The following is a 24,123-nucleotide window of genomic DNA, read 5'->3' as shown; positions in this document are numbered from 1 at the left end:
GATTCAAAGTGGGTATCTGGAGACAAACCATTCCACATTCCAGGATAACCTATTCCCCCTTAAACAGCAACATGTGGACCAAGAAGGTTGAGGAGCTAAAGGGGGATTTTAAAAGCCAACAGTCGCTCTCTTCTCAGCCTGTAGCGAAAGGCAAAGAGAAGCATTTATTTATTCTTTGATTCCATAGTTATCTGAGCAGCTATCTTGGGGTTTTATCTTTCTAATCACTTCCTCCTTTGTTGAAGAGAATAGTCACAGATGGCTTTGTGTATGTGTAATCAGTACTGGTGAGTAATGTAGTAGATTGAAGTAATGAAGTCTTCACTGTGTTCTGTACTGATGGAGGAATCAGTGCTGTCTTGCTCAGTCTTTCCCACATGTACCACAATGCATTGCTGTCATCCATGAAATCCTCGAGGCTAGTCTTGTGGGACCTTATCTACGTAGTTACTTACACAGTTTTCCCGAGAGAACGAGGATGCCTTTTAAACGGGATGCACTAAGTCCAAGGGGGTTTGAAGCCTCGCGAAGCAGCTTGTTTACACTGCGCACAAAAAATCGCTAGCTTTTAAACACACCGAATTCTCATTTTGCACCAAATGTAGCAGTTAAAAAAAACTAAAACAAGACTGCAAAACGTAACGTTACCTTAAGGTAGTAAAGCAAAGTACCTGCTCTTGTCAGAAGTGACCGCCAACTCTCTTGAATTATGAGCGGGACTTGTAATGCGCAAGATCCGTCACCTTTCTGTTTACTCTCTAAACCACGCCCACTTAATGACGCAAGGTTTTAAACCCACGCCCACTTAATGACGCAAGGTTTCAAACCCGCGCCCACTTGTTGCGAGTCTTCAAACCCCAAGGATTTAGTGCATCTGTAGAACCTGATAATGTAATAAATTCACGATAATGTAATAACCCCGATAATGTAATAAAAACCTGCTCTTGAGGCCATTGAAAATGCAATAAAACCTGATAATGTAATAACTTCCTGATAATGTAATAACTTCCTGATAATGTAATAAAGTGCATTTCAGAGATACAGTGGTTGTGAAAAACGGATGAACAGGTCAAAAGTTAATAAACATTCATGCATGTACAACTTTGACCTGTTGGTGGCGCTAGAGCTCTGGAGCTAGAGTTGCCAGCACAGTATTACTACTTGAACCCATTAATAGGTGGTCTGCTGTGAAATTATTACAATATTTCTATATTTAATATTTAATTATTACATTATCAGGACCTGCAAAATGAAGGCTAACCTGATCATGTAATAACCTCCTGCTAATGCAATATTTTATTACATTATCGGTAAAAAAGTTTATTACATTATCGAGAAATGCACTTTATTACATTATCAGGACCTGCAAAATGAAGGCTAACCTGATCATGTAATAACCTCCTGTTAATGCAATACTTTATTACGTTATCGGTAAAAAAAAAGTTTATTACATTATCGGGAAATGCACTTTATTACATTATCAGGACCTGCAAAATGAAGGCTAACCTGATCATGTAATGACCTCCTGTTAATGCAATACTTTATCACATCATCGGTTAAAAATGTTATTACATTATCGGGAAATGCACTTTATTACATTATCAGGACCTGCAAAATGAAGGCTAACCTGATCATGTAATAACCTGTTAATGCAATACTTTATTACGTTATCGGTAAAAAAAAGTTTATTACATTATCGGGAAATGCACTTTATTACATTATCAGGACCTGCAAAATGAAGGCTAACCTGATCATGTAATAACCTCCTGTTGATGCAATACTTTATTACATTATCAGTAAAAAAGTTTATTACATTATCGGGAAATGCACTTTATTACATTATCAGGACCTGCAAAATGAAGGCTAACCTGATCATGTAATAACCTCCTGTTAATGCAATACTTTATTACATTATCGGTAAAAAGTTTATTACATTATCGGGAAATGCACTTTATTACATTATCAGGAAGTTATTACATTATCAGGTTTTATTGCATTTTCAATGGCCTCAGGTGCATTTTTTTATTGCATTATCAGGGTTATTACATTATCGGGGATTTATTACATTATCAGGTTCTACAGCATCCCGTTTTAAACAGCGTGTTGAGAGTACATTAGAAACCCTGCTAGGATGTAGTTTTTAGTGTGACGTCATGGTACGCCACCTGGTGGCTGAAAAAAAAACCCTCAAGTTTCACTCGCTGCCCCCGGAGATGCAGAAACGATCAGGATCGGGAACAACCGCGGGTGTTTTTCGTGCCACAGATAGACAGACATGAGGGTTGACATTGGTGAAATCCTTTCAGGTATCTGTAACCAAATGCACGGTACGTGTCTCAGTTTGAAACAAGATGGGGAAAAAACAAGTTTCCTGACTCATGTTAAATGAAGAAGTTTATCAATGTACGTAACTGTTCCAAATAAAGAAAGCTCCCAGACTCTGGCACAGCCCCGTACAGAGGTCGTTACGTGACACACAAACACATGAATGCTCTAAATCCCATCTTTCTGAGCAACAAAAAAAAACCTACCCCCTTGTTTTCCCCTTTTCTTATATACCAGAGTGACACGATAATCAACACGGCCATTTTGACCACTGACCCCGTGTCACTTCCGGTCATTGTGGCGGCCGTCAGCCATGACGGCACAGTGTCTGACGTCACTGCGGCTGTGAGGTGTCAGACGACCAACGAGAACATTGTCAAGGTAGAACACACACACACACACACACACACACACCCTTATTCTGCACTTTTAAAGGGTAATTTTCAGAGTAAACAAATTAACACTGTAACCGGTTATTTTCTTGCCCGGTGCGGGATTCGATACGGGGTGTACTGCACCACAAGGCGGCATCACTAACCGCTCGGCTAAAGGGTCAGACCCGTTAGCTAGGGGCTAACGTGTCTTATTAGTAGTTTACAACACTAAAGATAAATACAAGAAATATTGTGGAAGACCTTACCAGACCGATCATAAATCATTACAATAGTGTAACGTGTATGGATAAGAAGACACGCCGGCCGCAGGTTGGCGGGTCTGACCCTTTAGTCGAGCGGTTAACGATGTCCCCTGCGGTGCGGGCGGTACGGGTTCGCTTCCCGGCCGCGGCAGCTCCTGTGGTTGCGCTGTCCCCCGAATTCGCTACAATGTAATACAATAAAATGCTGCATAACTATATGCGGTATAAATGACATTGCAGCATAGCCTGCAGAGCAGATATAAACACAGGTAGGGTCAAGACGGTTCGTTTCTTTCCTCCATGTTCTTGAACAGAAACATCAAACCATTGAAAAAAAAATTCAAAATATATCTCAAGCTATAACAAAAACACGATGGTCCCGCCAACAAACAACAGACACTATAAATGAAGGCCTGGTGGCATACAATGGGAATTACACGTCTAGCTAGCCATTATCACTCACAATGTGTTTACACATAACATCAGGCTGACTGTCATTCATACTCGAGGCTCAGCGTTTTCGGTTTTTATTTTTCAAAGCCATCCAGCGTGCCGGATTTCGCCACAAGAGGACGCTGTTGCATAACCTCACACGAACAGGAACAACTTTTGGATCCGTGGAAGCATAAAATCCTTGCGACAATCAGTTTAAACCGATCTGCTCCTTTTAATAAAATCTGGGTATTTTTCGGTGAAAATCGGTAAAAAACCAAAAACGCTGAGCCTTGTTCACACTTTTGTAACTGCACAATCCTGTTTTCAAGTGAAGAACTGTAACATGAGGCTTCATCTGAAACACATTATAAGTCCTAATGAAATCTCAACACCTCTGTGCACATATGAGGACATGTATATCTGCATTTTCTGTGATAGATCAACATTGCGCCCTTGCTGGTTAAACTCTGCCATAGGCCATGTTGTGCTAAACGCTAACATTTGCTAGCTAGTACTTTTGTCCTCCGACACGTCACAGATGAAAATAAAAGAATGCATGTTAACACTGCTATTGATCAGAGAGACAGTCTGGTCCCAACCCACCACTCCCCCTCTCGTCTCTGTGCTAGCAGTACATAGTTTTGAGCATCTTTAAAAAGATGAGTGAGAGGCTGAGCAGACCTAACTATACTGAAATAGTTGCGGAGGTGTAAATTATAACCTACGGCCAAAACATTTGACCATTACCTGTGTAACGACCATGAATGAGTAGACTCGCTAGCCCTTGGCTAAGTCTGTCCCTTTAGTCGACTGGTTAGCGCAGTCGCCCATGGTGCGGGAGACCAGGGTTCGCGTCCCGGCGGCGGCGGTTCCCGGCTGCCCCCCCGAATTCGCTACATTGGTGTCAGAAGTAGAAGGTAAGACCGTGAGGCCGCTGGAAGCGCGTGCACCCAGAGGCTGGTATGCGGGGTACCAATGTGGCGAATTCAGGGGGCAGCCGGGACGCGAACCCGGGTCTCCTGCACCACGATCGACTGCGCTAACCGGTCAAACTAAAGGGTTCGACCCGTTCACTACTAGCTAGCGAGTCTACTCATTCATGGTCGTTACACCTGCGGCCAGGTAAGGCACGTGCTAGGCCCGGCGAATATGAATAAAAACAGCAGGTAGCAAAATAAAGGCGTAAAATAAAAATACACGAGGACAACGTGGGAAGTATTTTGGTGAACTGTTACACACACCCATGCAAAACAACATATGCAACATAGTATATTTGCACACACGCCGGCTTGCTGACGTCATCCATTATGCACCAATGAGTATTAGGTATAAATGCACAAATTCACATATTTGTACACATACAGTGCGTAAACTGAACATATAAAGATCTGCCGGAACTTAACTCTCCCTCTCTGCCTGTTTGCCCTCGTGTTCACATCAGGTGTCCAGTGATTGCTCCACCCTCTTCGTGGATGGCAGCGAATCAGGGGTGGGCAGCACCTGCGTGGTGGTGGAGTTTCTACTGGGCATGCTCAGTGGGTCTGTGTGTCTGGCAGTTTGGGTTCCCTCGGTGCCCCTGCGAGTGTCCCTCTCGGACCCCGTTCTCAACGCCATAGACGGCTGGAACTACTTCTCCGAGCACGAGTAGGAGAGTCCAAATCTCTTTCTGTACTTTCACTGGCATTTGGTTAACAACTTAGTCCATGTGTATACCATCACCACGTCGGGGTAATAGTTGCCCGTGACAACAATCTTCAGAATATCATTCTAGCAGACCACTTTACACAGTACTATGTGACAAACACAACAAGACAACACAAGACCAACAACAATGCATCAGACATGAGTGTGGATGTTATGATGGTCTGCTGAGTTACTTCATACAATACAGGGTCATTCTTTAAATTACAGGCCATTCATCACAAAAAAGAAAAAAGAAAATAAAAAATAACCAAGTGGGGCGTCCGGGTAGCGTAGCGGTCTATTCCGTTGCCTAGCAACACGGGGATCGGTGGTTCGAATGCCCGTGTTACCTCCGGCTTGGTTGGGCGTCCCTCAGCCGTGTCTGCGGGTGAGAAGCTGGATGTGGGTATGTGTCCTGGTCGCTGCACTAGCACCTCCTCTGGTCGATCGAAGCATCTATTCTGGGGGGAGGGGGGGATAACGTGATCCTCGCACGCGCTACGTCCCCCTGGTGAAACTCCTCACTGTCAGGTGAAAAGAAGCGGCTGGAGACTCCACATGTATCAGAGGAGGCATGTGGTAGTCTGCAGTCTGCAGAGGGGGTGGAGCAGCGCCCGGGACGGCTCCGAAGAGTGGGGTAATCGGATGAGTACAACTGAGGTGAAAAAGTGGAGGAAAATCCCCACCCAAAAAAACAGCAACAAAACCAAGTAATATATGAGCAAAACTGGTGTAAGTGAACCATGATGAGTGGTGATTGCGGAGTAACACATGGGTAAGATCGGGGCTAGTATGCTTTCTTTTCATTATAATGTGACGTTAAATATAATCTACATCAGACACTTCACGGGATAAAGTCACACATCACATTGTACCATACAAGTATTTTGAATCGTTTTGTGTTACAGAAATAAATGGTAATTATCAGCTAAACTTGAATATAAGGTGAATATTGAATGTGGTACCATAGTAAAGATAGCACGGCTGTACCGTTCCTCTGGATGTACCGGTTCAGTCTCTCACTACAGTGTCAAGGTTGATATTTAACCCGGGAAACAAAAACCGTCGTTGTATTCTTGGTCAGATTTTTTTAGCAGCTGTAGCATGCGTCTTATATCATTCAGGCTTAGAATGTTGTAGTACATCATTACAAGTTTGAATTCCCTTCATTAGCTTTGTTGTAACCCAACCCAGCCACTGAGGATGGGCAAGCCAGTGCATTCTTAGTGCCGGTCCCAAGCCCGGACAAATGGGGAGGGTTGCGTCAGGAAGGGCATCCGGCGTAAAATCTTTGCCAAATCAAATATGCGGATCATAAATCAGATTTCCATACCAGATCGGTCGAAGCCCGGGTTACCAACGACTGCCACCGGTACTGTTAACCAGCAGGGTGTCGGTGGAAACTATGCTACTGTTGGGCGAAGGAGAAGGAGAGGGGGAAAGCATGTCCAGAGGCAGCTAGAGAGGAGGAAGGGGAGGTGTGTGGAGGTGAGAGTTGGAACTTTGAATGTTGGCACTATGACTGGTAAAGGGAGAGAGCTGGCTGACATGATGGAGATAAGGAAGGTAGGCATACTATGTGTGCAAGAGACCAGGTGGAAGGGGAGTAAGGCCAGGAGTATCGGAGGTGGCTTCAAACTCTTCTACCATGGTGTGAATGGGAGGAGTAATGGGGTAGGGGTAATTCTGAAGGAAGAGTATGTCAAGAGTGTGCTGGAGGTGAAGAGAGTGTCAGACAGAGTGATGAGTATGAAGCTGGAAATCGAAGGTGTATTGATGAATGTTATCAGCACATATGCCCCACAAGTTGGGTGTGAGATGGAAGAGAAAGAAGAATTCTGGAGTGAGTTGGACGACATGGTGGAGAGGGTACCCAAGGAGGAGAGAGTGGTGATTGGAGCGGACTTCAATGGACATGTTGGTGAAGGGAACAGAGGTGATGAGGAGGTGATGGGCAGGTATGGAGTCAAAGAGAAGAATGCGGAAGGACAGATTGTGGTGGATTTTACGAAAAGGATGGAAATGGCTGTGGTGAATACATGTTTCAAGAGGAGGGAGGAACACAGGGTGACATACAAGAGTGGAGGAAAGTCACACAGGTGGACTATATCTCATGTAGGAGGTGTGATCTGAAAGGGATTGGCGACTGCAAGGTTCAAGTTCAAGTACTTTATTTGTCACATGCACAGAAATACAAAGTAAAACATGCAGTGAAATGAAGGGGGGTATTCGTCTACGCTGGTGGTGACAAGGGAAAACGTAGCTAGGCAGCATCGAATGGTGGTCTGCAAGATGGCTTTGGAAACCAAGAAGAGGAAGAGAGTGAAAGCAAGGCCAAGGATCAAACGGTGGAAGTTGAAGAAGGAAGACTGTTGTGTGGAGTTCAGGCAGGAGTTAAGACAGGCACTGGGTGGTAGTGAAGAGTTGCCTGATGGCTGGACAACCACTGCAGAAATAGTGAGGGAGACAGCTAGGAAGGTACTTGGTGTGTCATCAGGACAACGGAAGGAAGACAAGGAGACTTGGTGGTGGAATGAGGAAGTCGGCCAATTATACAGAGGAAGAGGTTGGCAAAGAAGAAGTGGGATAGACAGAGAGATGAAGAAAGTAGACAGGAGTACAAGGAGATTCAGCGTAAAGCAAAGAGAGAGGTGGTGAAGGCAAAGGAAAAGGCGTATGGTGAGTTGTATGACAGGTTAGACACTAAGGAAGGAGAAAAGGACTTGTACCGATTGGCTAGACAGAGGGACCAAGCTGCAAAGGATGTGCAGCAGGTAAGGGTGATCAAGGATAGAGATGGAAATGTGCTGACAAGCGAGGAGAGTGTGCTGAGAAGGTGGAAGGAATACTTTGAGGAGCTGATGGATGAAGAACATGAGAGAGAGAGAAGGTTGGATGATGTGGGGATAGTGAATCAGGAAGTGCAGTGGATTACCAAGGAGGACGTGAGGGCAGCTATGAAGAGGATGAAGAGTGGAAAGGCAGTTGGTCCTGATGACATATACCTGTGGAGGCATGGAGATGTTTAGGAGAGATGGCAGTGGGGTTTTTAACTAGATTGTTTAACACAATCTTGGAAAGTGAGATGATGCCTGAGGAGTGGAGAAGAAGCATACTGGTACCGATTTTAAGGAATAAGGGCGATGTGCAGAACTGTAACAACTACAGAGGTATAAAGTTTATCAGCCACAGCATGAAGATATGTGAAGCTAGGTTAAGAGGAGAGGTGATGATCAGCGAGCAGCAGTATGGGTTCATGCCATGAAAGAGCACCACAGATGTGATGTTTGCTTTGAGAATGTTGATTGAGAAGTATAGAGAAGGCCAGAAGGAGTTGCATTGTGTCTTTGTAGATTTAGAGAAAGCTTATGACAGAGTGCCGAGAGAGGAGGTGTGGTATTGTATGAGGAAGTCAGGAGTTGCAGAGAAGTATGTAGGAGTGGTGCAGGATATGTATGAGGGCAGTGTGACAGTGGTGTGGGGTGTGGTAGGAATGACAGATGGGTTCAAGGTGAAGGTGGGATTACATGAAGGATCGGCTCTGAGCCCTTTCTTGTTTGCAATGGTGATGGACAGGTTGACGGATGAGATCAGGCAGGAGTCTCCGTGGACGATGATGTTCACGGATGACATTGTGATCTGTAGTGAGAGTAGGGTGCAGGTTGAGGAGAGCCTGGAGAGGTGGAGGTATGCACTGGAGAGAAGAGGAATGAAAGTCAGTAGGAGCAAGACATAATACCTATGTGTGAATGAGAGAGAGGACAGCAGAATAGTGAAGATGCAAGGAGTGGAGGTGACAAAGTGGATGAGTTTAGACACTTGGGGTCAACAGTCCAAAGTAACGGGGAGTGCAGTAGAGAGGTGAAGAAGAGAGCGCAGGCAGGGTGGAGTGGGTGGAGAAGAGTGTCAGGAGTGATTTGCGACAGAAGGGTACCAGCAAGAGTTAAAGGGAAGGTTTACAAGATGGTAGTGAGACCAGCTATATGGTTTGGAGACAGTCGCATTGACGAAAAGACAGGAGGAGGAGCTGGAGGTGGCAGAGTTAAAGATGCTAAGATTTTCACTGGGAGTGACGAAGAAGGACAGGATTAGGAACGATTATATTAGAGGGACAGCTCAGGTTGGACGGTTTGGAGACAAAACAAGAGAGGCAAGATTGAGATGGTTTGGACATGTGTGGAGGAGAGATGCTGGGTATATTGGGAGAAGGCTGCTGAATATGGAGCTGCCAGGGAAGAGGAGAAGAGGAAGGCCAAAGAGGAGGTTTATGGATGTGATGAGGGAGGACATGCAGGTGGCTGCTGTGACAGAGGCAGATGCAGAGGACAGGAAGTGATGGAAATGGCTGATCCGCCGTGGCGTCCCCTAACGGGAGCAGCCGAGAGTAGTAGTAGTAGCAGTAGTAGTAGTAGTAGTAGTAATAGTAGTAGTAGCAGCTTTGTTGTACCCCCCATTGTGCCTGTCACTTTGTGCATTATGCTATCAAACAATGCCCCAAAAATAAGCTGAAGGAACAAATGATAAAAGAATAGATGACATAAATAACCACTGCTAATGCTGTCATTATCCTGCCACTTTGTCTGTACCCTGTTTTCATATCTAAATCTGATTTAATCCTCTCTCGTAACCCAGATACTGACAGTAACTTTATCCTATTCTGTGTCTTTCAGGATTTACTTTTTTTGTTCAGAAATAGATTTTGTAAAACCAATTCAAAGCATGGCCACACACCCCAGAGAGCCTCTGTAATCTAGACACATTACACATCGTCATGCACGGACAAGATTGTACACACCAAACACACACACAAACACACACACACACTCCCATTCAGCTCTCAAAAATGAATTGCCTTCATCTCCCCAGGTGCTCCCCGGTGTTTCAACGTTCGACCGTGCAGGTTTTGACCCAGTTCATAGCTCTGGACTCCCAGAGCAAGACCACGCACCTCATGAGGTCGTCTGATTGGTTCGTCGATGTGACAGAGTTGACTCGTAATTGGCTGAGAGTGGAAAACCCTGGTGTGGCGTCCCTTGACCCACAGAACAACCTGGTTGGGTTACAGCCTGGAAGAACATCCCTGCATGTAGGTGATAATTCAGTGACCTTGTCAGCAGCATATAACTTCACATTCATTACAAGTCAACCAGAGACGGGGCGTCCGGGTAGCATAGCGGTCTATTCCGTGGCCTACAAACACGGGAATCCTGGTTCGAATCCCCGTGTTGCGTCCGGCTTGGTCGGGCATCCCTACAGACACAACTGACCGTGTCCGCGGGTGGGAAGCCGGATGTGGGTGTGTCCTGGTCGCTGCACTAGCGCCTCCCTGGTTGGTCGGAGCGCCTGGTCGAGGGGTAGGGGGAACTGTGACTCCACAAGTATCGCAGGAGGTGTGGTAGTCTGCAGCCCTCCCCGGTTCGGCAGAGGGGGTGGAGCAGCGACCGGGACAGCTCGGAAGAGTGGGGTAATTGGCTGGATAGAGTTGGGGAGAAAAGGGGGGGGAAAATCCCCCCCCCCAAAAAAAAGTCAACCAGAGACAATGGATCCCAATGGAATGAAACGTGATGTGATTGGCTGCCATTTTTGATTTAATCCAAAAAGTTGTGCTTCAGCACATCAGATTCTCTCTGATCTCGCCCGTCCTCTGTCTCGCAGGTCATCTCCGAACAGTGGGACGGGGTACTAGGCAGCTGTGACGTCACAGTGACCTCTGACCCCGTTACTGCCGGGGACCTCTCTGTGCAGGTGGTCAGCAACCTTGGGATGTCAATCATGGCCAGTCCGGCCCACCCTTCAGTTCTCACAACAACAGTGACGGCCTACAACATCCTGTACAACCACGAGCAGGTGAGAGCTGTGTGCCGGGTGCCGTCGGCTTTCATTTGACAGTCAGGTTTCTTCGGTGGCATCATCAGGAAGGTTGTTTGAGCAGTGGATAGCAAGCTAACGTTAAGCTAGCTGGGTATACAGAGGTATATTATTTGGGCGACACGGTGCCGCAGTAGTTAGTGTGGTCACCTCACAGCAAGAAGGTTCTGGGTTCGAACCCCGGGGTTGTCCAACCTTGGGGGTTGTCCCGGGTCGTCCTCTGTGTGTTGCATGTTCTCCCCGTGTCTGCGTGGGTTTCCTCCAGGTGCTCCAGTTTCCTCCCACAGTCCAAAGACATGTAGGTCAGGTGAATCGGCCGTACTAAATTGTCCCTAGGTGTGAATGTGTGTGTGTGTGCCTTGGCCCTGTGATGGTCTGGCGGCCTGTCCAGGGTGCCTCCCCGCTTGCCGCCCGATGACTGTTGGGATAGGCTCCAGCATCCCTGTGACCACAACTGGGATAAGCGGCTTGGGGAATGGATGGATGGATGGATATTTCTATAAGAACTCATTGCATCCACTCACGGTTCAATACACAAAATACTTTGCCTGCTTTGGCCTCAAGTGGTCTGGTGGGACCAGTTGGGGAGGCCGTCCGAGCCGCTCCGACAGCGCTCTTGTCATTTGAAATTCAGAGCATTCAGTTTGTCCCTGCTTGGAAATTTAAAGCGCTGCATTCTGGGAGGGCCCAGAGACACCAGACCCTCTGGATGGAGAAGACGGTTTGTCCCTTGCTGAAAATGGCTGAGGGCGAGGGTATGTCAAAATGCGATGGCTGTGCCTTCGTCAGTGGTTTACCAGTGGATTTACAGATGCACCCTTGTTCCTCTCCCGTACCAAGAGACCTCTCACACACCAGGAAAGACGAGCACGAATGGGCTTCAGTAGTTTTCAGTAGGTTAATAAAACACAGTAGAACAAAAATAGATGAGTTGGAGTGACAGCTTCTTTACTGTATGCCTCTTCAACCTCACAGTATGAATTTCATTGACTCACGCTGTGCCAAAGTTTACTGTTATGTTCACTGGGAATGGTCAGCAACAGTTGACAGAACTTTATCCTCAACTGTCTCTCTCTCTCTCTGTCTGTCTCTCTGTCTGTCTCTCTCTCTCTCTGTCTGTCTCTCTCTCTCCATTCATCCATTCATCTCCTACCAGGAAGCGACCATCAGTGTTTGGCTCCAGTTCAGTGACGATACCGCAGCCCTCCTTGACTCCTTCAGCGACATACCCTTCTTCCTGCGTCTCTCCTCATTGGCTGAGACTGTTGTAATGGTGATGCCTGGCCCCACCCAGCGCATTGTGGCCCAGGGGGACGGAGGCGGGCCTTTGCTGAGAGCAGAACTCCTCGTGTCCACCTGCAGTGACCAGCCAATCACCTCCAACTCCATCGCTGAGAAGGACTGGGAAGAAAATGGAGATGGTGTAGGGGTGGGAACAAGGAGGCTCGCCAGGGGATCTGGTTGGATAAGGGTCAACCTGGACCTCCTTGACCCATTAGGGAGTGAAGTCGGGGAGGGCGATGAGTTTGTGTTTGACATATCGGACATGCTAGTGGAATCGGACGGTGACGTCTACACATCAAATTTCGATGACGACACAGAGGATGTCCTCAACGGTAGGAATGCCACGGCCAGCGACTACTACGACCGATCTGTCCAAAATGCCGCGGACAGAGGCTGGAAAAATGGCGAGAAGCGGGGGATTGTCAGTCGGAACAATCTAGAGAGGGCCGTTCTGATGCCCAGCCATGAAGAGAGCGCGGTCTACTTCTCTCCCAGCCAGGAAAAGGAGGGCCGTTGGGCAGAGGAGGGACAGAAGGAGGAGAAGAGAGAGGGAAATGAAGAAGTGGAGATGGGGTTGGGTGCTGTCCTCTCTCTCATCTGTCTGTCCACGATCCTCTTCCTGGCAAACTGTCTTCCCTGTGCCCTGAGAGAGAGAAGACGGAGGAAAACAGTAGAGAGGGAGAACGACAAGGGAGAGATGGAGGGAGACACAGATCAAATGAAGGAGGAGGAGGAGTGGAAGAAGACGGAAAAGGGTGGGAAAGAGGGGGAGGAGGAGGAGAAGAATGAAGAAAAAGAAGAAGAAGAAGAAGAGGACAAGGAACGGGAGAAAATGAAAAAGATGGCCGCCAAGGAAGTAGAGATAATTTGCTGATAAATTTAAGGGCAGACTTTGGGAGGATGTTTCCACTTTTGTGAGGAGAAAATATTAGCGTCATTATCATTGTTAGTTTTAGGTTTTCAGTAAAAAGTGGAGAAACAAACCCGTGTACCCATCTGTCAGTCTCATGAATATGATTCTCCAGTGGACTTGTCATTATTTTCTATGAGGAGGAGACTCCCAACAGCAGGAGCTCCTTAAACTCTTTCCCCCCAAGCTTCCCAATCGTGTAGATCAATTTCCCATCCTTGGACTCAGGCACGTCGAAGCACATCGGAGTTGGAAGTTGAGGACCCAACAGAAAAATGCCTGCACACGACTCGTGCAGGTATACGAGTCTGTTGTTTACCCAGAACGACTCTCTTGATGCTGCCACCAGAACCAGCCCCGACTCATTCGTGTCTGTTAGCTATGTGACTTGTTTTTCATTGGAGATATATTTTTGTTGCGTTTTCACAGGGATGTCACTTGTCCTGTCGCCCGTCTCTCCTCGTGGCTTACTTTACACAAGCACGAAAACCCTATTTAAACACTTTGTGCTACAGTTCTCATCTTTTTAGGAATGCAACAACGGGGAACTCGTGTGGCTTCTTGGGCTCCTAGTTTAAGTAGGACAGAGCTGCCTGCACAAAGTGGAGTTAAACGTAGCTCTGCTGCACTGCTCCACACCACTTAAATGTCATTTCTAAGGGCGATATTGACGAGGCCCCTCAACTGCGGAGAGTCCCACAGCTTGCTTCCTGAATATGAAACCGCCACATTTCGGATGGTCAAGTACGCTTCCTGTTTATGGTGATTAGCCGTCTCTTTACTATGCAGGGGCCACAGCTCCATGGCCCGTGAGGCCAGACTGGCTGCTGTAGCAGACGTAAGTTGAATTATCAGGACTCGGGAGCAATTTCTTGTCGTTTCTTTCGTGTACTTGCGTGCACGAAAGAAACGACATTCCGTTTCCCCCCCAGCCCACAGCAGCGCGACACAAAAGACAACAACGCACATCCCAAATTTCCCCAAAATGACACCACCAAAAACAGAGAGAACAAAGCAAAAAGGAAAAGAAAAAAGAAGTACAAACACACACAAACAGTCAACAACACAGTCCACTCAGGGCAACACAGTCCAAAAATCCCACTGTCCAGAGAACGAACGCCAGCCACTGCTAGATGCCAGGATGACTGTTGGAACTGCCGGTCTGCAGGGGCTAGCAGCTAGCTTAGCCTGTCCCGCTTCCACGTCCTGTCAGACCGCCCTCCCCAGACCGTTACCTCTTCAGGCGCAGCTCCGATCAGGGCCGTGGTCCCTGGGCCCACAGGACGCAGCAGAACCAAACTCTCCCAGCCGGTCCAGCGCCAGCTCTCCCAGCCGGTCCAGCGCCAGCTCTCCCAGCCGGTCCAGCGCCAGCTCTCCCAGCCATCAAGTGAAGACAACACAAACTTAGACACAGCCGTGGACAAATGCACTGCATGGACGGTAGTGGGTGAGGCCGCTGCAAATGTTAAGTTTGTGCCGCCACCTTCCCACACCGGTAGTGGGTGAGGCCGCAGCAAATGTGAGTCTACAACATACAACCGATGTCGTGTATGGTTTTGTGTATTTTGGCCTAACTTTGTATGGCTCTCCATTTGCCCCGGGATCAAAAATCTCCTGTGCTACTGCCGCCGTGTGGCCAACTGTATCAGTACATTGGAGATGTCTGCAAGAGCAAGCCAACACAAGGTGACCGGGTGACCTCTGAGTTAACCAAATGGGCCTACGGGCGAATTTTTTTTTCAGACCCTGTAGAAAACAGACGACTAAAGAGACGTTCTGGGTTTAAATGGCAAATGCTGTCAGCCGTATTCACAAATCACAGGACATCCTCCACTAAAATGAGTCCAGTTTGGTGATGGACATGGGACATTAGATTTTGCTGTTCATTTGAGAATCCATGTCACATTTTGACAAAAAGGACAACGAGTTTGTTGAAAGCATGTCAGTGTGACAGGGCATCTCGATGGGCAACATGTTTTACATGCTGAATCCTGTCTTGCTCTGGACAGATCAGTGTTTCATACACTGGTGGGTCTCATCGTCTAAAGGCCTGTCAAAGTCATCATGAACTGGAAGCCCCCCTGAACCAGCAACGTCTGACTGAATAACTTGAGGCTGTGTTAAAGCTTTGACAGGAGGTTTCACGTGAATCGACTTGCAATAAAGTCTTTGTATGACCCTGGCTATTACCCAGCATGCCTCCGCTGTCGGAGAAACTGGATTCTGGTCACAACATTAAACCATAAAGACCAGAGACATTTTGTTCTGAGTGCTCAGAACCAATTTTAAACACACTTGGTTTACACACATGGGTACATTTTACAAGGTGGTTTTGAGATGACCCCTTAAATTGTCTTGTTCACTAATCATCCGTGGTGTGGAGGGGTGCAGCAGGATGCAGAGGAAGGGAGAAGAGCCACACCAGAGAACATGGTGCGTTGGGGAGACAGGCTTCAGATCCAAACCCATAATAATAATTATAATCATCATCATCATCATCATCATTACAGTTTATAGCCCTTTTCAAGACACCCAATATATGTATTTCATAATACATTGCCCCCTCTTCTGTTCAACATACAGGCTATTGTTTTATATACTTTTCAGTCGGGATGCCATGTCTTGTATAATCTTAATCAAAAGATGAGGTTTATAGCAAATGAAAGTTGAAGCCATACATTTGAAGTTATTGCCTTTAATCCTGACAACCAGGGCTTTAAGTCACAGTGCCCCCTATCGGCCATGACTGAACAATGACATACAATACATAGATAACCAACTCACTTTTTGAAGGGTAGACAGAAATATATTGCTTATTTTACTGCAATATATATATATTTGTGGGCTCCCGGGCCAAAAGGGTATCTGCATAGATGGGTTCACGGCAAGAAACAGATCGGGAACGCCTGATCTATAGAAGTAGTTTTCAAACTGTGGGTCGCTAAATAATTTTCTAAACATGCGGAAAATGTGTGTATAAAAGAATGACCAACAGATGGCAGTGTCATATATGCGTTGGGTAAAAACAGCAACAACCTCCTTGTGGCGACGTCCTCGCCATTTACAAGCCACTGGCAAGGCTATTGCTGTGTACGGTGGCGACGCTGCCATCTGGTGGTCATCCACTGTCATCGTTTTTTTTTTCAAACCACATTTTCTTTTCCAGTAGAGGAATCTATCAAAATGTTCTTAATGTGTTTTCGAAAATTGATCTAATGGTTTTAATGGTTTCCATCATCCATCAGAAACCACTAACCTGATCCTGATGGATTCCATTAGACACACCACTACAGACCACTACATGTCATCAAAATCCATTACAGTTCCCAATAGAACCGATAAGACCATCATAAAATGTGTTGTATGTGTATGTGGGTGTTTTTTTTTTACTTATATGTAAAGGCCAAAGAATCCAAATGTTTGGGTTTTTTTCTGTTGTTTTTTCCCCCAATATGACCCAGGCTAAGTCACGATCAATTTGACAATGTACTGTTGTAATGATAGGATTTTCAAATGGTTGAATATTGGATGAGTTAGCATTGATTTGATTTTTCCCTCCAAATTTCACTGTCGATGCATGCTCTATAATCCAGGTAAGAACATCAATGACGGTTGAATCAGTCCATCTGGACACAACGTTTATTGACAGACACGTGTCATCACTCATCTAAGTGACCTCTGCAGTCTCATCTGACTGCAGGTACCCCACCCTTATAAACAATACAGTAGCTGCAGGTACCCCACCCTTATAAACAACACAGTGGCTTCCGGTTACCCCACCCTTATAAACAACACAGTAGCTGCAGGTGTCCCCACCCTTATAAACAATACCGTGGCTGCAGGTAACCCCACCCTTATAAACAACACAGTGGCTGCAGGTAACCCCACCCTTATAAACAACACAGTTATATGACGACCGAAGGTGGTGAGGGAAGACATGCAGGTAGGTGGCTGGTGTGACAGAGGAAGAAGCAAAACCTTTCCCTTTTTTAACCGGTCAAAACGTCTCTACCACTTAGATGTCAATATCTGAATCAAGATCATATCGAAAACTGACTCGTGCAATATGTGGCTTATAATTGCACAATATACACATACACAATTGTATAGTCTATTACTATTGTTATTATCATTTCCTGTATTTTACTACCTATTTACTACTATTTATGCAAAATATAGTATTTGCTAATCTAGTGTTACTGTTGTTTTTTTTAATATATTTCTACTAAAATATTATGATATACCAATAAATACAATAAGGTTTACTGTACGCTGTTTATACTAATAGTAATTATGCATGTCGCAGCGACGGGCCGAAGCTTAATTTTTAATTGCAAAAAAAAACAAAAACATAAAACATACTGGAAATCAACGTCACAGCAATGCACAGAACACAGAAACTCACACCGAACAAAGCACACCCCCATTTAAAATAGAGCGGTGTTCTTTAAAATGAAATATGTATACATATATACATATATACATATATACATATATATATACATATATATATATATATATATATATATATATATATATATATATATATATATATATATATACATAAACCGAATAAAAATAATAAAACGAAATCAAACGGGGGAAAAAAAGAGAAAAGCGACCCGCCAGTGACGACACTTCCGGCCTTTCCACAACCGGAAGTGAGGTTGAACGTTTGCGCAGCTGTGAAGAAGACGACCCAGAAAGCTAGCAGCGACGGTTGGGGGATACAAAGGTGGCCGCTGAAGTGCGTCGTCGCTGTTATGGTTCAGGTCGCCGGCGCCTCTAACGTCGACTGAGCTTGTGTGGGCAGCAGAGCGGCGTAAACACCCACCCACCCCACTCCACCCACAGGACACACCAGCCAGCGACGGGTCAGCCGAGTCGCCCCGCTAGCCTCGTAACGATGTCGAACCGTCTCGCCTTCCAGACGCAGCTCGCCTCCATCATGGAGGTTTTGGCCAACGCGGCGGTCGCCGAAATATGCAAGCTGGTGGACGACGACTACGCGGTCGTGAGTCTGCAGATGTCCCAGTGTCAGAGGGAGAATAAAGCGCTGAAGAGGAAGCTCCACTTGCTGGAGCTGAAAATGGCCCGCGGATACGCCGAGAGGAGGCTCCGGGAAAGTGCGCTGAACAACAGCCGACCGAAGGTGCACTTGGCCGACAGGCTGCGGGGGTCGTCGTCCGCCACTGGTGAGAGCCGCGCCGAGCCTGACGCGAGAGTGTTTTGCCTTTGTCTTTGCTCGTAGTGTGAATTGGTAACACCGGTCTGTCGTTTCAGTCGGATCACGGCGAATTAACCCCTTTGTTAAGTAGCCCCCCCGGTTCGGACTAAGTAGCCCCCCCCGGTTCGGACTAAGTAGCCCCCCCGGTTCGGACTAAGTAGCCCCCCCCCGGTTCGGACTAAGTAGCCCCCCCGGTTCGGACTAAGTAGCCCCGAGCGTTCGGACTACCACACGCTCACCGCTGCGTGGGAGCTAGTCCCGTGGTATGGCGCTTGCGGTTTACTGGAAAACTCGTTTTGCGCACTTTCGACCTGGGCCGGGCAAGGCTTCCCGACCCGAGGTTTGCCGATCTGACAAGCTCTCTGAAGACCTCGAACCCGTTTCTGGTACCCCGAGTGAAAACCGCCGCTTGATAATCGGAATCAACTTTGTCGGCCAAGTCTTTATTCGTGCTCAATAATCCAAGTAAGGAAAGTCCAAAAAGTTGGACCAGTTCCTCCGGACACCCCGTGGTGCGGACGGGCAGGGTAGTGTGCGCTGCCGAGTGCCAGGAGGGTTGCCGTGACTTGTACCCCGGGGAAAACAAACACACGTCGGCCAAGAGGAGGATGGCGGCACAGCACAGAGGAGCCGACATGTCAGGCCCGGACTCCGCAGTCTGCACCCAGCTGCGGACCAGCGGCCACTCGTTCAAGGATGAGGATGTGCACATCCTTGATAGGGAGGGACGCTGGTTTGAACGGGGGCCATCTGTGTGAAGAGGGAACGACCATCCCTGGAGGGGGGAGGGGGGGCGGCTGAGAGTACATCTGTCGCCATCTTACAGTGCTGTGCTTGCAAACCATTCCCCAATCCTCTGTGAATGCTACACATGGCCGTTGTAAATCTAATTCAGGGGTTAGCCACTTAACAAAGTAAAAAAAGATAATCACAGACCTGAGTGCCAGTTCATAAACATAATAATAATAATAATAATAAACTATATTTACATAGCACTTTTCTTAACAATGCTACAAAGTGCTTTACAAAAGAAATAAAACCAGACAAGTAATGAGCATTTATCTATTTATTAGCTGCTGCTCCTTGTCTCCCCGTCTGGATTCTGCATGATCTGCGCTCACACACACGTGCGCACACTTTATTATTTATGCAAATGTATGAAAATTACTAGGGCACAAAAGAAAATCAATTCAATCTTACCAACGTAGTGCGACCCTTGTTTGTCCTTTGTTTGATAACCCATCAAAAATGACCTGCGAACTGCTGAGGAGAGCCTCCTTTATATACTAGTATATAGTCTTCGTGGGAGAATGGCTCCCGGTGCTTAGCAACGCACTGTGCGGCTTTGTGTTGCTGCCCCCTGCAGCTTCGGCGGCGCATCGAGTTGGAAACTCGCTGCTTTGCTTCCTGTGCCGGGCCACTGCCCTCCGCTTTAATATGAAGCCCCCTGCTTTTCTGGGCACTCTGTCTCTGATTGGCTAGTACTCGTCGCCTCCGTTGGTTAGGTTGGTTAAGGATAGGGTGGGGTTAGCCAATCAGAGATGGAGTAGGGCGGGTCTTCCTAGTCTTGCCCAGAAAAGCAGTGGGATCCATAATAACCCCTGCCCTCCGGATTGGTTCAGCTTTACCAGCCTTGTCTTAAGTTTTTCTCGGCCTTGTTTCAAGATGAGGTTTTACACTTGAAGTTCGACACAACATTTTCACAGCAGAGAGTGCACACAGCTCGGTCCTTTTCCCCCGATAAATCCAGATCCGTTTGCCCAAGAGGGGTGAAAGAGGGGAATATTAGACAGTAGTGCTTCTGCGGTCGTCAGTTGTTCTTTGACATAAAGCAAAACAGAAAGCTAGCTAGCCATCTTACTGTGTCAGCACTGCTGTAATGCTGCGCTCATGGCGGATGGGGGGGTGGTGGTGGGTGGGGGTGGACCACATCACTTGTGTGCACTCTCTCGCTGTCAAAAACAATGATGTATTTTGAGACTATTTAATTATTTCAGTATCATTTTAAATATAATTGTTCGTTTACTTCACAATTAGGCTGTATTTTACATTAAATTTTTTTTATAAAGGAGTATATTAAAAATATTTTTATTGAACTGTTCTGCATGCCCATGTTAACGGTCTCTTGCCGCCATGGGCACGGGTGCCATAGGTCGCTGACCCCTACTCTAGTTAAAGGTCACGGCAGTTTGCATATGAAACTGACCGTTGTTTTGGGTCGTTATGCTGCTGTGTTTATTAGGGTGGGGGATACCCGTAGTCAGTTGAGACTGAAGAGGTCACTTAGATGAGCGAGGAAACGTTTCTCTCAATAAATGTTGTCCAGGTGAACGGATTCAGCTATTTAGGATTTATTGGCCAAGTGTGCATGCACACGTGGAATTTGACTCCGGTACACAGCAGCTTCTAACACTTGCAGACCTCATCATCACCTCTGTAACCTACGGAGGTCGTGGGAGCACAGCTGATGCCTCAACAAGTCTCTTCCACCGTTCCCTGTCCATCACAGCTCCCCCCGCCTCCACTACGCTCCTCTGTAGCCATTCTCCGATCTTGTTTAGCCAGGTTTTTCTCCGTCTCCCTACTCCCTTCTTCCAGGCCTTGCAGGATGTCCTTTGCAAGTGTCCTTTCCGTTCGGCAAATGTGCCCAAACCAGTTTAATTTCCTTTTTTTGCCATTGTCAATAAACTGTCATTGTGAGCAATAGCTTCCTGAACTCTGTTCAGCACTTCAGTGTTGGTGACGTGCGCTGTGTATGGGATTTGCAGGATTCTTCTATACACACTAAGTTCAAATGCTTGTATTTTTTTGCCATAGCTTTTGTTAGGGTCCAGGATTCTGCACCACACAGAGAGTTGCTATTATGATGGTGCATTTTTGACTTCATTCCAAGGTTTTTATCTTTCCAGATCGTGTTGAGCTTGGTCATGGCGCTTGTTGCGATGGCGATTCTACTCCTAATTTCTTTTTCCGATCTTCCGTCTTCGTTTATAAGACAGACGTCACAGACAGGAAAATAAATAAATAAATGGAACAACAGCAGGACATTGGAGACGAATTATCTAGCAGTTTGTCTTGATCTGTGCTCGATAATCCAGGTAAGGAAATCCCAAAAAACCTAAAACATTTCATCTGGACGCGGCATTTAGTGGGAGAAACAATTCATCACTCATCTAAGTGATTTCATCAGTCTCACCTGACTGCAGGTATAAGGGTGGGCCCCCTTATAAACAGCTCAGCATAACAACCAAAAACAACGGTCGTATGCAAATTGCTGTGACCATTAACTAGAGTTACAGTGGCAGTTGATCCACTGACAGATGACGGGTGATACAGAGAGCTGGGAGAGTTCGGAGGGTATATTAAACTTTTGAATTTTTAATGTGCGACTTGGCGCTCTGTGATGTAGTTATACTTGAAACAGTCATGACCAAGTAAGACATTACCTCTGTAGTGACACTTATGGTTTGCCTATGAAGGTGTTGAAACAGAACGTATAAGCGTTTGACAGCGGTTGTTTTCTCTGTTTGAATAATAGATGGAGTTTTCGAAAGACAGATGGACATGGGTTTGTGGTCTGGCAGAGTGGCTGCGGAAGACGCAGGGAGTGAGCCAATGCATTCAAGTACCATCCAGGATAAGGTAAGGTCACAGCCAAAGAACTGGGGGAATATTTGTGCGACTGGGTGGGGCAGAAGTTTTGAGGAGAAGTTGGTTTCTTTTGGCTATGTAGAAAACTGGAAAAATCACATTCCAAGAAATGAGACAACAAAGGTGAAATTTCTTGATGTGGCTAAACTGAGTAATAGTTGAGGGCTGTTCTCTTGAGCATAGGAGCTGAATCACCCCCTATGATTTTTTTTTGTTTGGTTTTTTTCTAAATTTATTTCTGAGTTTTCCCTTTTTCTCCCAATTTAGTGGCCAATCACTCCCTATTCTAATTCAAACACCCACCCTCGTACTACACGCGTTCGCCAACTGCATCTCTCCGGCAGTCTCGAAGGAGTCGCCTCGTCACTTTCGTGACTAGGCTTGCTCTTGCAGACATCTCCAATGTACTGATACAGTCGGCCACACGGCGGCAGTAGCACAGGAGATTTTTGATTCCGGGGCATATGGAGAGCCATACAAAGTTAGGCCAAAATACACAAAACCATACACGATATTGGTTGTATGTTGTAGACTCACATTTGCATCAGCCACTACCGGTGTGGGAAGATGGCGGCACAAACTTAACGTTTGTGGCGGCCTCACCCACTACCGTCCATGCAGTGTCTTTGTCCACGACTGTGTCTAAGTTTGTGTTGTCTTCATTTGATGGCTGGGAGAGCTGGCGCTGGACCGGCTGGGAGAGTTTGGTCTGCTGCGTCCTGTGGGCCCAGGGACCACGGCCCTGATGCTTTTTCTGACACACCCAGAGACGCATTCATGTGACGAACACAAGCCGACTCTGCCCCCCTCCCGAAGACAGCGTTGCCAATTGTTGCTGCTTCATCGAATCCGGCCATAGTCGGATCTGACGAGACCGGGGCGCGAACCCCGGTCCCCAGTGGGCAACTGCATCGACACAAAGCCGATGCTTAGACCGCTACACCAGCGCGGACCCACACCCCCTATGTTTTGATTAGCCCTAGATGTAGATAAGGGCTGGGACTTGTTACTTTACCCCTCAGGAGAGCTTTACTTAACTTAGCCTCTAACTTTGGAAAGTGCTTTCAAAAGTTATATGGCTTGGTGCTTAAAAGCCGATGAATAACTTGGTAAATGATGCAAATGAATGTTTTCCTGTGTGCATGTGAAGTGCTAGCCAGAGAGGAAAACACATACCCAGAGTGGGGCCAATGGTCATTTGCTATGCATAGATGGTTAGTATTCGCTGCTGTCTTTCTAGCTACCTGATACACAACCAAACAGCCGACCAAATAGACTGTTTGTAACAAGGAAAAAACAACCGATAAATATGTCTGCAAAAAAGAAACGACCCATAATGCTCGTTGGCTAGGCCGGAAAGAGGGCAGTCGGTTTCCCCTCGTTAGCCGTCATAGCGGATGAGCTGGCTGAGTTTAAGTCGTGGTTAAGTTGAGGTTAGGCAGTGGTTAACTTAGTGTTTGGAAATCGATCGGCTATCTTCATCTAATCACATGGTTTCCAAGGGACTGTCTGTGGTGGAATAATAATAATGGATTACATTTATATAGTGCTGTATCTAGACATCCAGTGCGCTTAATTAAACAATAATTATTAATTATCACTTTTGATTTAAATCCCAATTTGAATTCAAATTCTAAAAAAATGTCAAAATAAAAAAAAATTAATAATCATTATTAAGTAATGATTAATAGTTTAATTATTAACAATGATCCCTTTCTTTGACTTGCTGGAGTGCTCAAGCCTCTGTGACGAAAGCTCTTGTGAGTTGTGTTCAGAGACTTGGAAAATCAAACCGTGCCGTTGTTTTACAATGGATGATCAGCCTTCCTCTGTACCGTCGGACTCTTGAGTTAACGGATGGACGGTTTCTGCATTTTATTCGGTGTGAGAAGTCTGTGGGATTGATGTGGAACTGAATGTTTGAGTGTGCAGTAACTGCTTGCCCTTCATTAATGACAATTCATTATTATCATTACAATGAAAGTGGGAGCATAATGGCTGACACGGTACTTCAGAGTTTCCCATAAGCGCCGGCTGTCGGCCGGACATTAAAACACTTCCAGCTGACTACTTTGTTTTTTTTTGTTTTTTTCCCTCGGTAGC

The 24,123-nt window shown here is 46.4% G+C and overlaps 1 protein-coding gene across 1 annotated transcript in view; it reads left to right on the top strand.

Moving 5' to 3' along the window:
- Positions 1 to 17,820: 17,820 nt before the first annotated feature.
- si:ch211-89o9.6 (uncharacterized) overlaps positions 17,821 to 24,123 on the top strand; it is a 31,159-nt gene continuing 24,856 nt past the window's right edge. The window contains exons 1-2 of the mRNA XM_056280119.1: positions 17,821 to 18,337; positions 21,908 to 22,011. Of these exons, the coding sequence (XP_056136094.1) occupies positions 18,049 to 18,337; positions 21,908 to 22,011 (393 nt within the window). The 5' untranslated portion in view covers positions 17,821 to 18,048. The remainder of the gene's footprint in view (positions 18,338 to 21,907; positions 22,012 to 24,123) is intronic.

The sequence above is a fragment of the Lampris incognitus genome, chromosome 5, assembly GCF_029633865.1.
Source record: "Lampris incognitus isolate fLamInc1 chromosome 5, fLamInc1.hap2, whole genome shotgun sequence".
In the NCBI taxonomy this organism is placed as follows: domain Eukaryota; kingdom Metazoa; phylum Chordata; class Actinopteri; order Lampriformes; family Lampridae; genus Lampris; species Lampris incognitus.
This window is presented reverse-complemented; position numbering and strand designations above follow the sequence as displayed.